The sequence below is a fragment of the Agelaius phoeniceus genome, chromosome 1, assembly GCF_051311805.1.
Source record: "Agelaius phoeniceus isolate bAgePho1 chromosome 1, bAgePho1.hap1, whole genome shotgun sequence".
Classification (NCBI taxonomy): Eukaryota; Metazoa; Chordata; class Aves; order Passeriformes; family Icteridae; genus Agelaius; species Agelaius phoeniceus.
Window position 1 is genome coordinate 110,423,680 of NC_135265.1, and position 17,199 is coordinate 110,440,878.

Consider the following 17,199-nt stretch of genomic DNA (forward strand, 5'->3'; position numbering starts at 1 on the left):
TTATCAATTCATGTACCAGAAGACAGCCACCAGTTTTTTACAGATGCTGTTTTCTTTCATCAAGCAAAACAACTACAAACTTCACCATTTTACTACTGTTATGTAATAATCATTACCTTTCATGCCATTAACAAGTTTCTAGTTCAACCTGAAACACCAAAGAAGAGTTTACCTCAACAACAGCTCATCAACATGCTTACCTGCATATTGCTTTTCTCATGTTTCAACTGGGCCTGGCTAGTTCAATACAGAAGACTAAGCAAACCTGGAGTTTGTCAGCCTGAATTATTTAGCAATAACACATATCTGATGTTGAGATTCTACAAAAGCTTACACTTACATACTAGGGAATTCATTAAGTCTATTTACAGCAAGAAGCAATTGTAAAGGAAAACTTCACAGTAGATTACCTGCTTCTGAGGAAATGAAAAGGCCTCCTTCCCAACGGTGTTAAGGGCAACATGATGCTGGCCCTCCAAAATAAGCTGCTTGCTGTCTTCCACAACATATGCCTACAGAACATAATACAAAGACATTTGCAGACCAGAAACTATCATAAGAGTCATAACACAGAATTACTGACTGCTCCCTAACTTAGGTGGAACATGATGTACTGATCAAAACTTAGAGGCTAGCATGACATATTTCTGCTAATTTCCATTGCTTCAAATGAGACTCTTCTTCAAAACAGACTGGGTTGCTCTTACAGTTCTGTAAGATTAAGCATTAATAAGTCTCTTAGTTTAAGATTTTATAATTTTCTCTTTTAAAAGAGAGATTAGAAGAACTGGGTGCATCCAGAGTAATGTAGGGACACTTATTACAGTAATAGATACTAAGACTATCTTTGCTGTTGGCATCATTATAGTTTGTTTGATTGTTTTCAGGAAAAAAAAATTCACCCATAAATTCCATATGTATATGCCTGAAAGTTCAGGATACCACATAAAATTATTTTCTAACTGTAATGTTTCATGTCCAAATTACCACAAAGGCCACAACCATACATACCTTCCACAGTACCACAATGTTCAAATCAACTTCACTGCATTTTTGTATCAATCTGACTGTTTCATCAAACGATTGTTTCACTGCCCTTTGAGATGCATGAGTATGAGATTGCACATGTGTTCTTTTAAATTCAGAGGATAAGCTTTGGAAAAAAAAGTCTGCACAAGGACTGGCTGAACTTATTATCTACAAGAGAAAAAAAGGAAGAAAGTGTTCAGAACAGGATGTGAGCTGACTCAAGTTGCTCTAACAGAGCTAGCTCATTGTAGCATTTCAGTTCCATTATCCCAGTGGCCTTCCCTTTGCAAAGCTACAGGATGCCAGACACCTTGGTTTCTGTGCCTGACCTGTTAGAGACCAGAATAGCTAAAGGGCTGCTAAAGGTAATATAGGGAACACAGTGCTATAACTTGCTAGTTTAGAACTACAAATACCAAACTTGGAAATAGGAGCTTTGACAAAGCAGTCTACTGTGATATATCAAATCTATTAAAGAGAGCTGCAGCATCCAACTAAGTCACACAGAAGTCATTTTTGCTTACTAATATTTTCCTCAGCTTAGCTAGAATTATTTACCTAAATTAGAAACATACATTTTGCTAGCAATAGCAGAGATAATAGATGTGCACAGCACATCCCCACAGATACATGGCACAAACAGAAACACTGTACTGTCATGCGTACCAAGCTCTTCCAACACCAAAAGCCTGGCAAAGAAACTGGTTTCTAAGAGCAATGATACTGTGTCCTGTTGGAGGCAACAAGATAAGCAAGGAACTTTAGCTTTGCAACCCCTTCCTTTCAAAATTGCTAGCTTTTCCAGAATATGCTGTTGCAAAGCTGCTAATTATTGCACCAGCAGAATGCTGATACCCAGGGAGAAAATCCACCTTTGGAGCCACTGCTCAGAAGGGAGGACTCCCTCCCCATCTTTCCACTGTAATAAAATGTTCTCAAGGAAAGCTAAAGCTCCTGTAGCTCAGATTCCAACTCTAAAAATGCACAGAGGTATCATCTACCTCAGATTTTTAGTCCTGACTTCAATTTATATGCCTATGAAATGAAATGGCAGTGAATAGGTTTTCTTTGGCTTTAAAAGCTGAATAAATTCAGGAAAAATGTATGCTCAGCATAAAATAAGCAATCTGTCATTCAACTGACTAAATCCACTATGCAGATTTTTGACCTAATGCAAGAGGCCTACTTTCCTCAGGTTTTGGGAAAGCATTTGTAGAACCAAGATCATTTACCGAGAGGATTATTCAATATCTGTGTGTTTAAAAAAGATTAGAAGAGCATGGTAGTCTAGAATCCTAAACTTCTAGAAAAATCAAACAGACTCCTTGAATTCACTGCAACCTCCTGTAGTAGTTTTGAAATTCGGGGACCAACATCCATTAGTTTTCCAGTTTTTCAAATAAGCTATAATAAGAATTTTTAGCCTGTCTTAGTAAAAATATAATTAAGAACAAGAATATAATATCTGCAGGCCTCTATTAGAAAACTAGAGGGCTGGGACATATTTGAAATAACTACTCCAAGAGTGAAAAGGAAGGAAAAGCATTAGCAAAAAGGCCCAGCATTGCAATGTGATTCCAAAGTAGTTCAGCTGTGGAGCTGGGATCCTACTATTCCTGACTACAAGCCAGCCTAAGTTACCTTACCACCTCTTTGTCCTTTCACATGACAGGGACACCTTACAGAAGACAAAATATGCAGTTGCACCCATCCACCTACCTGTTCATTTCCAAAGACAATATCTGCAAATGTGTAATTTTCTAAGGGATAAAAAGAGAAAACACTGTTTTAGCATCATGGGAAGTCACAACTTCAGCATAGAGTATCCAAAAGAGGATTTTTTTCAAAAAGTTACCACATTCAGGAAAAAACCTACCTTCTGAGTTTTTGCATCTCACTGCTTTAAAACACAACTTCGCTCTCTCTCTGCTAGCCAGTTTAGTATCTGAAAGAAAAAGGTGGCAAGATTTTTTTATTCGCTCTCAGCATGATCGGAGTCCCTTAGACAAAAGTCTTGAACATTCACAAGCAGGAAACACACTGATGACACCCAACAAGCACAGCTAATCAGGCATAGCAATGGCACACAACACAACCATATTTCTTGTGAGGAAAGTTATCAGCCACCCCACACATGGATTTCTCTACATCACAGAAATAATTTACCTGTAAATTAAATTTGTTTTTAAAATTCATTAAGTCTGAATAAGTTATCTGTGTATATATATTTCTTGAAATATAACAGAAGAAGGGCTTTACTATTTTTGGAATGGACAAAGTTATTAGAAACTAATTATTCTAAAAGCCAAATTCAGTTCCTTGTAAGATTCTTTTAACTATTTTTATCAGCCAGAAGCTAGACTTGCCATCATTTTGGTGATAAAGATACACACCTTTGTCTCCAGAGATGTTAACAGATTTTTGAAGCTTCCAGTGCTTGCTATTGCTTGAAACTTGCACTATATGAAATTCCTTAACACCCGTCTCACTCTACAGAACAAACAAAAGTTATGTCAAAGAAAACCAATCACAACTGTGATGTGCTACATTGCACAGTAAGTGTTCACTGCAAGGTGGCACTGTTAGAATCTTAATTTAACTCGTTATTCACACCACTCATAACACACAGTACTTAGAGACAAGGAGAGATGTAAGACCCATTGTAAAGTAAAGCAACAGTCCCAGATCACAGCAACTTCCAATTCCAATAAACAAAGCCACACAAAGAGGAAATAAGGATCCCCCAGAAAAAGACTCACAAGCTAGTACTTTAGATTAAGAACAACTTCAACAAGAACTAGGCTTTTTAACTCCAATGCAAACACTGTCCACAAGGCTGCTTAGTTTCTAGGATTACTTTAGGAGCATTGCTATATCATAAATCCTAGAAACTCAAGAACTATTTTGGGTTTACATATATATACAATAAAATGTAGCTTTTCGAGTTGGCTTCCTTTCTTGTAAAGAGTGAGGTGGTGGTAGAAAAATAACTCTGCCTCACACTGTTAACTTGGTAAGTCCTTTATAAAAACATTTCGCCCTCCTTAAAGGAGTGGACAATATTTGGTAAATGAAGAAAAAAACCAGAGTGTACACACCTTTAAAAGAAAACAACAAATCATCTCAGTGGTTCCATTACCAACTAAGTGTCTATGAATTCTATGAACAGACAATTCAGTTACCTTGCTTTGTGACTGAAAAAATGGGAGCAGCTTTGCCAAAAAAATGAGTAAATTTAAATTAGCATGTTTGAAAAACTGAGTATTTTAATCTGCTTTAGTGAGTCAACAGACATATCTGTATTTGGATTGTATTAGTAAAAATGTCTTTATAGTTTAGTGATAAATGTAAACAGAAAAACTTCCTTCAAATTGGAGCTTAAATTCTGACTTTGACATTACCACTAATTCTACCAGTGTTTCCACTGAAAATGGACACAGTTCTGAATAAGACAACCTTGGAAGCTGAGACCAAGAACACTCATCAATTTGGAAGAAATCTTCCTAAAAACACTATGAACTATAGTCTTGCAATATGATTAGTATAGGAGACTTCCAGAGAGTTAGGATATAACTTCACATTAATACTCTTTCCAACAGTAACTGAATGATCAAATATGCAAGGTTTTGGGGTTTTTCTGTTTGCAAAGTTACTGTAGAAAAACTTGAGTCTTGGTTCATATCTGCTGAGCTTCAGGACAGTACTATTATTATTAATACAAATAAGAACTTACAGTATTGATATTTTCTACATCCACAAAGAGCAACATGTTGTCCCCTCTGCCTTCTTCATCCCCAAGTGCATTACTTCTGCAGACAGTAGCCCGAATGTGCAGAGACCGACTGGTACAAATAACTGCAGTGTGCCTTAATACTCTGTGACTAGGAAAGGGAGGAGAGAAAGGAAAAAAAAGACAACATTTTGAACAACCAAGACTGCCCAGAACATGACATCAAGAAATTTAGCTTTTATGTTTGTCAGTATTAAGGCCATTAGACAATTTGTTCATCCCAAGCACCAAAGATACACTTTTCACTGAAGATACCCCATCAAACCTACTTTATTTTTAACCATCTTGCTTGCATGGGTGGGTGCTCTTTAAACACGCAGTCTAAGTCAGGGTGAAACATTGGAGAAAAAGGTTCAGGTGTTACCATGAGGAAAAACACTTCAGAAATGTTTCAGATGTAAGACAACTGGCAGAGTGAAAGCAAACATACATGTATTGGCACACAGATATCATTAAGCTATTTAATGCCACCAAATGCTCTGGAAAACAGTTTCTGAGTAAATAAGTGAGAGAAAGACCACTACTTAGTCACATCTCTTGCCATAAATATTTACTAAAAAGCACTTAGAATACCACTGCATTCAATAAATTCTCCTGAAAAGAGAATTTAAAAAAAGGAGAATCAAACTACAGCTACCCTGCCTATTTCCAGGTATGCTCAACCTCCAGGACAGCAGTCCCTTTGTGAAAGTTATCTTTCTGCTTTTCTAAGGATGAATTAATCTTGACAATTCCATTTGTAGCTGCCATCAAAGCACTTGAGCTTTTCCAATGTAGAAGCTTTTAGTTACCATAACTTCCACTTGGAAACATTTTAGAGGCATGTAAAAGTTTGATACGCATTACCTACTGAATATGTTGAAACATAATGTGACACTTGGTTTTGGGAAGGAAAAATCAGTGGCTTCCTAAACTCTGCTTCACAATGTCACAATTACGGAAGAAACTTTTAAGTTTTGCAGTTACTGTTCAGATATACAGATACCTGTATATCTTTCAACTGGTACAAATTACATAATTTTTTCAACACTTAAAAGCTATGCTCCATCTACAAAGAGCACTCAAACCAGAGCAATTCCCTTAAGTTCCCCTCAAAACTTCAGTACAGTAAGGAACAAGTACATTACTCAAAAAACCCTCTTCCATCGCTCAAGCACCTCTGTTTCTGAATAATATGAGTTGTAAGGGAACAAATTCCCTATTCCTACAGATTAGCTTACAGTCAAATGAATGCTAACTTTGATATTTGAGAAGCTACAGAAAAATCTAAAGCAAGGGTGCATTTGTATGACTTCAGTTTTGAGAATATGCTACTGATCCACTGTCTCAACCATCTTCAACTTACTCTGCTTTGGTTTATGCCCCAAACCAGTCTCACAGTACATGAACTTGGTTTCTCTCTCAGAACTAGCCTAGAAAACAAGCTTCAGCCACAAGACGACATTCAGTCCATCTTACTGGAGTTTATCTGAAGTAACTCTGGTACAGACACCAAGTGTGCAGGTTTAGGCTGGGACAGTTAATTTTCTTCACAGTAGCCAGTAAGTGGCCATGTTTTGGATTTGTGCTAGAAATAGTGTAGACACAGGAATGTTTTTGTTGTTGCTGAGAAGGGCTTGCACAAGATCAAGGCCTTTTCTGCTCCTCACCCCACTCCACCAGCAAGCAGGCTGGGGCTGCATAAAAGGCTGGGAGGGGACACACTGGGATGGCTGACCCCCAGCTGACCCACGGGATATTCCATATCATATGGTGTTATGCTCAGCAACAAAAACAGGGAAAAGGAGAAAGCAGGGCCTGATGATCACTTGCCAAGTAATCATTAAACATGATGCAACCTCCCTTTTCTGAAAAGCTGCCTGCCCACAGAAGTGGTGAATGAATTTCTTGGGGCTGTTTTAGCTTGTTGTGTCAAACTTGACTGTGGACTCTCTCAAGATGGTCCAAAAAGGAACTATACAATAGTGTGCAAATCAAACTTGGTATTTAACCTCTGGAAAGAGACTATCCTTCATCACAATACAATTACTAACCAGATTTTAACTAACAACAAAATCTTTCATTCAATGCAGACAAGATTTTGTTTTATAAAATGAGAAACAAATTAGGTTATGATTTTTTACCCTATACCTCAGAACAATATGGTTCCAGAGGAACTAAATACAAATAAAGGTTGTTATAACAGAATTCCATTAACCTGCCTTCTATTAATTTATTTTATTAATTTAGTATTTACTACTCCAATAAAAGCAGCATAGGCTACTCAATTTCCTATGGAAATTAGATCATATAGTAGAAAAAATTTTGCTTAGAATAGCAAATAACAGGCCATTTTCACATCATCACAGTGACTGAGAGAAAATCAGTAATATTTACTTTTACCATTCCAATCACAAAACCACAGAATCTAATAAGCATGACAGAGAAGGTAGATTAGAAGAACTTACCACATTTTTGAGTGCTTTTTAATACTTTCATAGTAGAACAAGAAGTTAATTTCATGAACGCCTTCTTCATCTGGTCCCCGTAACCACATTGGCAGCTGCACCGAAGCCCCAGGAAGAAGAACAGCATCAGGAAGTGGAACCTGTATTACTTCAGGTGAACCTCCCGTGCCAACCCCAAAGTCTGCAGAAGAAGCTGAAGACAGCAGTGCTGTTCGCACAGAGGTAGGATCTGTCACAACAGTCTTGTAAGCACTACAGTTCTCCGAGGCTGAAGGACTTAGCGGTGTTAAAGCAGCAGTATTTCCACCAAAAGTGAAAAATTCTGGATGCTTGGACACGACCTTCAGTGCAGTAAGAGGACACTTGCTTACGTTCACAAATTCTACATATGCTTTTCTGATTTCTCCACAGAGAAGCCCGGTAGGAAAATTTATAAAGAACACCTGTATGGGAGCGAAAAAGAAAAAATAAAAACCTGAACACTGAGCCAAGTTGGGAATGCCATGAAAACAACCATTAACACAAACTCTACAGCTGCCTAGAGCTTCCTGCGGGGAAGTGAAGAGGGAGGTTCTCTTATCCCTGAAATCCAGTGATCAGACATGTGGGAATGGCTCAAAGCTGCACCAGGGGATGTTTAGACTGGACCTTAAGATTCATTTCTGTATGGAGAAGGTGGCCAAAAGGGTGGAATAGCTTTCCAGAGAGGTGGTCAATGCCCCAAGCCTGACACTGTTCAAGGGGCATTTAGATAAAGCCATTAACATACTGTAACTTGGTCAGGCAGCTGGACTGGATGATCACTGTAGTCCCTTCTAGCTGATCCATCCCACTCTATAGGCCCCTATCATTAACCAGTTACCATTTTAATAACCCTAGAAAGAAAAAGCACTGTATTTTAATTAACCAGTTGGAGTAACATTTCTGGATGGATGGCAAGCAAACAGAAAAAAGCTTCTTTGACTGTTCCCTGTTTACTTTAAAATCTGGCTACCAAAGGTGTTGCCGACTACAATTCTAAAGGGAATATAGCAATTTCAGAAGGATACTAATTTTGAGGCTTCAAGTTTCAATTAAAAAAAACCCACACAAGTTTGTCACCGACAGATCAGAAATTACCTGGAAAGATTAGGCATTACCAGAATCCAAGCCACCATTGTTAGAATTGCATTTATAAACTGCATTTAGCTATTTTCTCAAAACCGCCAACAGGAAGTAGCTACATACCTCTAACAAAGGCATTTCTTCTGTAATAATGGGATCTAAACGTCGATCGGGTCCATATTTAATCGATGTTTTTTCCTCTTTTGTGTTATTAAGTCGAGGTCCTTGGATTTCTAAATCTTGTCTTCCTCGTACAGATAACCCATTGGAAACAAACTTTCCTGAAAAAGAGGTTTTTAAACTTTTGTTTAGTTGGTTTTTTTTAAGTAATTCCTGACTTTGTCTCTAAGAAATGATCCAAAGCTTCCAATCAAATCTCAAAAGTTAATTTTTGTCATGCAATGCGGTTTTCATTGATTAAGCAGCATCACCAACAAAGAACTATTCAAAGCTTACAGCCACATGACACATGGCTGGCTCAAGTTCCAACAGCCAGTTATCCATTGCTGTGGGCTTATTCTGCCCTTCCATAGTTTGACTACAACTGGAAGGGAAGCGGCAGACAGTGCATGAAGCTGATGGCATTTATTTCCTTTCCCAATTTCTGCCAGGCTGGAAAAGTCACTTAGAGGATTATTTCCTTTAAAGACAGCAACCATTCTCCAAATGGTTTTTATTCAAAAGGTTTCCAGCCTCTAAACAAGCTTCTATTTCTTTCAGACATGTTTTAATTTCCGTTTCATCTAACAACTAAATTCACCACATGAGAGACAATTTCAGATGAATGATTCAACAAAACAGATCAAGAAGCACGCAATTAATTGTCAATTTACATAGTAATGTAAAGAAAATTCAAGATTCTAAAAAAAAAGCTGAAAAAAAAAGCTATCAGCGAAATTTAAATTTAGGAACCTATAGAAAGGACTTCAGTGCAACATTTAGACAAAAAAGTTGAAAGTTAACAATGCAAGAAGATGCAGAAGAAAAATTAACAGCAAGAGAGTAAATGGAAGTTGTTATAGATTCAACGCGGCATAGATGGAATATTTACATTTTGATTTTTTTTACATTCAAAAATTTCAAAAATTTAGCAAATTTAAAAGGAGAAGTAAAGTATGGATCTGGCATCCTTCCTTGTGGATTCCTACAAGAGCCAATTTGTTCTTTTTCCATTTCAGTTGTTTCTCTTATTTCTACATCCCTACCTGACGGAAGGCCTTGTATCATGATAGTTGAACATTAGACACTAGAATTTTGCTCTAGTGTGCAGAAGCCATGTCTCCTCCTTCCAGAAACACACAATTTAAAGTAAGAATACACTTACCTGTCTGTAATCCAATAGAAGGATCTATCCCATCTAATGACACAGCACCTTGAACACTGCCAAGATTATAAACGACTCCCAGAATATGTAGCTCCCCTGTTTGATGGGGAAAGAGCTTTAGTCTTGCCTGTGGAGATACGTTAAATTTTTGTTGTTGTTGCTACTAGAAAGAAGTATTACAGTTAAATGTCCAATTGCTAAACACACTCATGGCTACATTTACTTTATAGCTGTGTCAGGTGTAACTGCAACAGTAAATACAGATCATTTACTAGATTGAAAATTTCATATACACAGAATTTACCAAACCACTTCAGAGCTGAGAAATGCTCATTACATTAGAAAAAATTCCTTAAAGTTAACTTTCACTGTGATTAACAGAATCACAGAATGACTGAAGCTGGAATGGACTTCTGGAGGTCATCGTGCCCAACTTGCCTGCTCAAGCAGGGCCATCTAGAGCCAACTGCCAAGGACCACATCCAAAGGGCCCTGAACATCTCCAAAGATGGATACTTCACAATCTCTCTCGGCAGCCTGTGCCAAGTGCTCAAGCACCATCACATTTACAAAGTAAGTAAGTGTTATAAATGAAGTTATAAACATTTCCTCATGTTCAGGAGCAGCCTCTTGTGCCCACTGTCTCTGGTCCTGTCACATTTATACGAAATGATAAGATACATGAGGTACTGGAATTTCTGATTCAGTCATGTGTTCTGTCAGTTTAGTGTTAAGTTCAGATCATAACAAGTCTGAAATGCATACTAAAGTTCAATGCTGAAAAGACTTTTTAAAACAAAGTATAGTACTTACCACTTTTGTCTCCTCACTATTAATTAAAAATTCTGCTATTGCTTCAGTTCCTACCATATCTTCATCACACGTACCCTGAAAAGAAGAAACAGCTCTTTAGATACTATTACTTCTAGGCAGAGAAACTGCCATAAATAATATTTCCAATACCCTTCCCCTTCCTCAAGGGAAAAAAATCACATAGATTTCCAAACAGTTTGGAAAAGCAAGTGCTACATGCTCAGCTTCTCAGCATTTACAAATTAAAAAAGTAGCTTGAGAGCTCAGTAAACATTTATTTAAGAGAAATTTAAGATTTAGCACTATAAATTGGAACCATTCCCAGTCTGTTTCACGGATATTCACAGAAGTATTTATCACATCATTAAAGTAGCAGTTCAGGTCAGAATAGAAGGGAAAGTGTATGGTAAGCCTTGAGACTTAAACTATGTAGAACCATGTTTATAACTCTGGTAAATACTTACAGAACCTTTAGAGATCACTGTGTTCCCAAAGTTTTGGCCAGGAAAACAAATTATTTAGGAATTTACTGTACTACTCAGTATTAGAATATATTAAAACCTTTGGATATGACAACAGTCCATCAGAGCTTTTGGCAGCATTAGTTGAAGTATTAAGTCAAACAGTAGCACAACAGCTCATCTAAAGTATTCAAAACATTAATTTTTAATACAATAAGTTTTCATTTCTCTTCAAATCAAGATACTAAGATATTTCTATGTTATATGAGCACAGATTTTCAGAACACACATTTCACTACGTACAACAACTCAAATAAGAAAAAGGTATTTGATAATCTACCTACTGACACTCATATTTGCAAGTCAAGGCTAGTGTGACTCAAAATAGACGTGGTACCTATATAATGAAATCTTAGAAGTATTTTGTTTTGCATTCAGCTTTACAATGCACGTTAGAATTTTTTGCTAACTTGGCTGCTTTGTGCCCTACAGATCTAGGAAAATCTAGGTAATATGAAAATTGTTTAAGTAGCTACTGTTTTTCTTCCCTTTTTTTTTTAGTTTACACTTAAATCTTCATGTTTAATGCTTATGCTTAAATGTTTTCATACTCTGGAATTTTGAATACTCAATATATACTCCATACCTGCAGCTGTTTGGGTTGGAAAAGGATGAAGCTTTCTTTACCTGCTCTTTTGTTTCTCCATCATGCTTTGCACTGAAGTCTTTAGGTTGAAACTTCCACAGCAATGAAAGGTCAGTCAAAAGAAGCGGAACTTTCAGAGGGTTTCGGAAGGACACTTCTACAGTTATTGGTTCTATCAAAAAAGTGCAAGAAAATAATGACAACAGGCTTTCCCCATCACAATCTGAAGGCTATCTCAGAGTATTCACATACAAAACTTGCACAAGAATGTTGGCTCAAATCTCTAATAAGATAGATAAATTTGTATGGATATTTCCTAACTCAGTTTATTTCTGAAGTGTAAAAATCTTAACTTTACCTTCTATCACAGCAAGTGGAAATTTGGAGTTATCTGAGTAACGATTTAAACAGAACTGCGTTGGTTGAAAGTTTGAAGGTATTGTTCCTTTATTTATCACAGACACAACCTGCTCCTCGAGCTCCTTCCACTGCTGGGATGATTCTGAGTCATACTCCTGATCCAGGCTTACGTGCGTAGCTGCCTGCTTCTCACCTGGGAAGAGAAAGGCAGTCTTAAAGGCTAGAACAGTGATGTGCAACAGCTGCATCAGAGGGCTGCACTGGCAGTTTGATAACTATTCTTAAAATATTTAAGTGCTAGGTCACTATAATTCTTATACTACAATTGATTTTAAAAAGTGAGTTGCAGGGCAGTTTGAAATGCACACATGGAAGACAATGCTGAGATTAATTTGAATATAGTTCAATTTGGATACTACAGCATTCCAAGATTTTAGCATGCTACATAGTATACCCAGGCTACAAATCATTTCTACTTTATAATGGAGTACAACTCCACAGTACAGCCTTGGATTATATAAGTATTTCCACTCAGCTTTCTTTACACTCAGGAATCAGAGTGTTTCAAATATTTCATCCTAGAGGAAGTTAACTGTAAAGCTAATTTGTAGCATCGCCACTAGCGTCCAGTATTTGCTACAGCAATAATAATCCCTTTCATGAAGTTCATTACAGACTTGCATTGAAGCTTTCCAGGTGTGAAAAACAGTGACAGTCCACACAACCACACACACAGATTTCATGTTTACACAGAAAGTCTGAAAACATCCAGCCAGTAGATATTAAGCTCAAGCTTTCCTTTTGAAATATTTTTAAGTTACCTAGTCACTTTAGTTTTACATAATGACAGACTTCTTTTAAATGGCACCAACTCCTGCACTTGTTTTGGTTCTTTTAAAAAGGGACTTGAAACCGTTAACTTAAAATTTTCTAACCTTCTGCTGGTCGTCGATCATGGCCAAAGAAAACACGAGTTGCTGAGCTGTTAATATATGGTAAAGGAAGCTGTGGTAAGGGACCATCAGGTGACAGCTGGGTTGCATTCTGGAGCAAAGGAGCAAGAAAACAGTGTCATGTACATTACCAATGATTGAATGATAAGGAAGCCAAGTTAAAAACACTCAATGTTTGAACAGGAAGTACTTTTAAGATGGAATAAATAATTTCAATTAACTGTTTGACATTGTTTAATTTTTTCTATAATAGGTGTTTCAAGTTTGTGAAATCCTTATGGGAAAAGGAGAATAATTATTTTAACCCTGAAATCTAATTACTACCATGGTTGCATTGCTGTTATGAGCTTTATTTGATGCAAAGCTTGACTCTCTAACTCAGAATTTGATAAACTATATTTACTATCCCATCACCATTAAACAAGACTCTCACCAAGCTGAGCTGCGGATTCAACTACCAGCCTTTGAGTAAGGTCTGCCATAACTTAAACACCCCAGAAATTCTCTTCATAAGCTTTAAAAGACAGTAGCTACATGGCATATTGTGTGGCAATATCAGCACTACACACCCCATGATGTATATAGTATACTGCAATCCAGAATCACCCATGAACTTAAACACAACTCAATGAGTCACTTGATCCAACAAATTCTATCCTTAATAAAGAATGAAATTCACTATATGGATGATGACAGAGCTATCTAGTCTTTATTAAACATGTATTATCAAAAGCCCTCAAAATCATTATAAATTGATCAAAACAGAACTGACCCATTTCCTCTAAAATTATCACAACTACAATCCAGCTATGACCCTCAAAAAGAAGACTTTATTGTAATAAAAACACATACATTACTGTGATAATAACTCATATACTTATACCCATTAGTGAAAGCACTACACACATGAAATGCAGCATGTGCAGGTTTTTTGAAGTCTGAAGTAAAACACTGAACACATCAACTAGATTTAAAAAGAAACCAAAAAACTCTGGAACAAAGCAGATAAAACAGAAAATCATTTAATGATTTAATAGAGAATTGGCGGCAACAAAATTACTTATTACTCAAGAAACAGAGACAAGGAAGTAATTTACCTTATAGACATAAAGATATTCTCTTAAAAAAGCTCCTTGCTGAGCTGGAGGCTGTTTACTGTCATTGATCAAAATATGTCTGAAGGCAGACACGGCGTTGTCCAGCTGACGAAGTGTAAAGGACTGACGACCAATGGTGAAGTTAATGTGGTCTTCTGCAAGAGACCAGCCCTTCCCTTTGTAAACCTGCATGGCTTGACAGTAGCAACGTAAGGCATGTTTCTTCTGCAAGAACAAAGGTCATTTGTCAAATTTTCCTGTTATCCACTGACTGAAATTATAACATTAGGAAGACTGAACAGTTAAGTCAGAAAAGTATTTTTTACCACATCCCTGCCACTATGCAAACTGTAATGTTTCAGAACTGTGCCTCATAGAATCTGGTCAATACTAATCTAAGCACCAAAGTACTTGTTCCTACAGTACAGAGCCTGGCCTCCAGATTAAGTTTACATTTTCAGACTACAGTAACAGGCAGTAAGTTAGAAAAGCAAATAATACTTTTAAAACAGTGTTTGAAGTTCCTTTAGGACTGACTGCCAAAGTCTACAGAGCTCTATTGCCAAGCCTCAGGACATAAGCTAGATGTAATACATTTCATTCCACCTGAACTGAACTTTCAGTGTGATACTTTCAGCCAACTGCTGTTCAGTATATGTATCTGGGACAAAAATCCATGCCAAGAAAACCAACAAAACACAGCCCTACATACAAGAAAAATTACCAATCATCGTATCAGCCACTGGGAGATAGATGGACTGATCCCAGTAAGCTACATAGCTCCTTTCCTGCACGTACCTCAGGACCCAGGCATTCAATCCCAAGTCTAGGTGTTGAACAGCTGTATAGACATTCACTGTACAGCTAAGTCTCAGCTTCTAAAAAATGGCAACAGCATTCCCTTACTTACAGCACTAACGGGGAAAAAATCTAATACATGCTCATACTGATATGGTGATGACAGGAGAGTACAAGCAGTAAATCCTTAACATCAGCATGTACTAGTGTCACTTTAAAATATGGTATTATGGTCTGCAGCTAAACAGCCTGGCTGATTTCTCTTAATACCATTTTATAGTTTCGTACCTCTAAGGAAAAATAAAATAGCTACATTTCCTGTAACACTGAAAAAGTACTTCTTGGAAACCAGAATCCCTACAAATATTAGACACAAACAGCGAAGAGAGCTGTTACACAAAAGTCAAAACTTTACAAAATGCATTCACTTTCCCAGACAAAGGAACAGGATATAAAAGAGTAAAAACATGAAAAACTGATCAATAGCTTCCTGCCATTACTGTTCTGTCATAACAACAGACAGGAAAACTGTTGCATGAAGAAAACCAAGGAGGGGGTGAAGTACTCCTACTATTCCTTACTTCACAGAAGCCAACAATGCAAAAATACTTTTTCTAGTCCTTACCAGCACAGTGAGCCTGAGATTGGGCAGGGTGGGAGAAAATCCCCAGCCAAGACCATAGGGCTTTGTTTAAAACAGAAATTTGACACCTTGATTCTCCTGTATTATTGTCTAGCAATAAGAAGTCCAGCAGGAATCAAGCACAAGCTATCTTTACAGAATATATCCCACAACTAATGCAGAAACAAAGCACAAAAGTTCTATCCAAAGAAGTTCATCTACCACCATTAGAACTGCCTGCAAAGTAATGTGAATGGGAGTAAAAACAATCTGATCTGTATTGCTTTAACTGCCACTTAAGTCTAACAGCCACAGAGATGCTTTGGTTTGTTGTGAGTAACTGTTCACACACCTGCATCTCCAATACAGAACATGTATTTAAGTCACCAGGAAAAACAAACACCTAAATTCTGCTACTATTCTAATAAGCCGAGTTTAACAAATAATTATCTCCCGCAATTCACTCTTATCTCAGGAGTAAAAATATTCCTTTGCCCAAAAAAAGCAAAATTACTGTGTATAAAATGAGACCTAGAAATGAAAACACACATCACTTAAGTTTCAAGTCACCGATCTTCGGCATTCCTTCAAAAACAGAAGTAAAAGGCTAGGGTGATCACTCCAGAAATCATTTTCAGAAGATTACAAAACAGAATATTGCAGACTAGCACAGAAGTGTCAGATGCTAAGCATCTTTTTCCAGACTAATGACACACAAAGTATCTAATACCAGGCATATTTTCCATGTGGAAAGATAATACTTACCTGGCCTGCTTTACTAAATCTGTGGCCAGCCAATATCATATGAAATGCAAACTTTCTAACCATGGGACTTTTCATGTTTATAAAACAATGGGCTGCCTGCTCCAACAGGAGTGCACTGCGAAGATCTGAATCCTGTTCAAAAGGAAAAAGAAGAGTTAGCCTGAGTCAAATAAAACCATAAAGGTAACAGTGGCCTTGTTTTAATGCTAAGAGGGACAGTAAGTTGTAAGAGTTCTGTGAAGCTGAAGATTCTTTTATATGCAAACATTATATACATATGTGAGTACATAAAATATAACTAAAAGTATTTTTCAACATTCAATGCCATCATGTTCTTACTTATTCTAGCGAAGCATATATGAACCCTTTTCAGTATGAGTAACAAAAGAAGTATTTTCTGCTTTTTCAGTTACTCAGGCTACAGTTTCAAACACTTACCATTACCTCTGAAGAACTCTCCCACCTTTTACCCTCCCCTCCCCCTGCAGATACTAGGGCTAAAACCAAAAAATAAGACCTCTACCAGGAGGGCTGAAAAATACAGGAAGCAATGAAACTTGGTGAATTTTTATCACATGAACCTTTTGAACGTATTGATTTCTTAATGTACAATTTCTTACTATTATATACTTCTCTTCTGCCAAGACACAGCTATATTACTTTAACCAATCAGAACAGAATCTACTTGATTTTACCACAGCTGAACTCCACGCTATCAGTGATGCTCAAGTCTGTATCTTGACTACAAATATACTCTGGGACACCAATATAGTATCCAGTGAAGATTTTCCTTGCAACTACCAAAATGCTCCACAGGCATACTATGTGCAATTTTAAGCTGTAAAATGACCATGCAGACCTAACAGGATTTAAATTCCTTGCTTTAATAACTTAGTCTGCTCTTGTAAACACTGATAGCAGGCTTAAGTTGAAAGGGAAAGAATGAAGCTACAGAGACAGTTGAGAAAGAAAATTACAGAACTAAACAGA

General features: G+C 37.1%; 1 protein-coding gene across 4 annotated transcripts in view; it reads right to left on the bottom strand.

Moving 5' to 3' along the window:
- TRAPPC8 (trafficking protein particle complex subunit 8) overlaps positions 1 to 17,199 on the bottom strand; it is a 52,734-nt gene that overhangs the window by 12,451 nt on the left and 23,084 nt on the right. For all 4 annotated transcript variants that reach the window (XM_054628274.2, XM_054628256.2, XM_054628248.2 and 1 more), the window contains 15 exons: positions 16,210 to 16,341; positions 14,025 to 14,249; positions 12,910 to 13,018; positions 11,973 to 12,167; positions 11,656 to 11,786; positions 10,508 to 10,582; positions 9,695 to 9,821; positions 8,494 to 8,651; positions 7,267 to 7,709; positions 4,763 to 4,910; positions 3,423 to 3,519; positions 2,906 to 2,974; positions 2,749 to 2,789; positions 1,012 to 1,197; positions 411 to 512 (listed from right to left, as the gene is read on the bottom strand). In XM_054628274.2, coding sequence (XP_054484249.2) covers positions 411 to 512; positions 1,012 to 1,197; positions 2,749 to 2,789; positions 2,906 to 2,974; positions 3,423 to 3,519; positions 4,763 to 4,910; positions 7,267 to 7,709; positions 8,494 to 8,651; positions 9,695 to 9,821; positions 10,508 to 10,582; positions 11,656 to 11,786; positions 11,973 to 12,167; positions 12,910 to 13,018; positions 14,025 to 14,249; positions 16,210 to 16,341 — 2,238 coding nt within the window. The remainder of the gene's footprint in view (positions 1 to 410; positions 513 to 1,011; positions 1,198 to 2,748; positions 2,790 to 2,905; positions 2,975 to 3,422; positions 3,520 to 4,762; positions 4,911 to 7,266; positions 7,710 to 8,493; positions 8,652 to 9,694; positions 9,822 to 10,507; positions 10,583 to 11,655; positions 11,787 to 11,972; positions 12,168 to 12,909; positions 13,019 to 14,024; positions 14,250 to 16,209; positions 16,342 to 17,199) is intronic.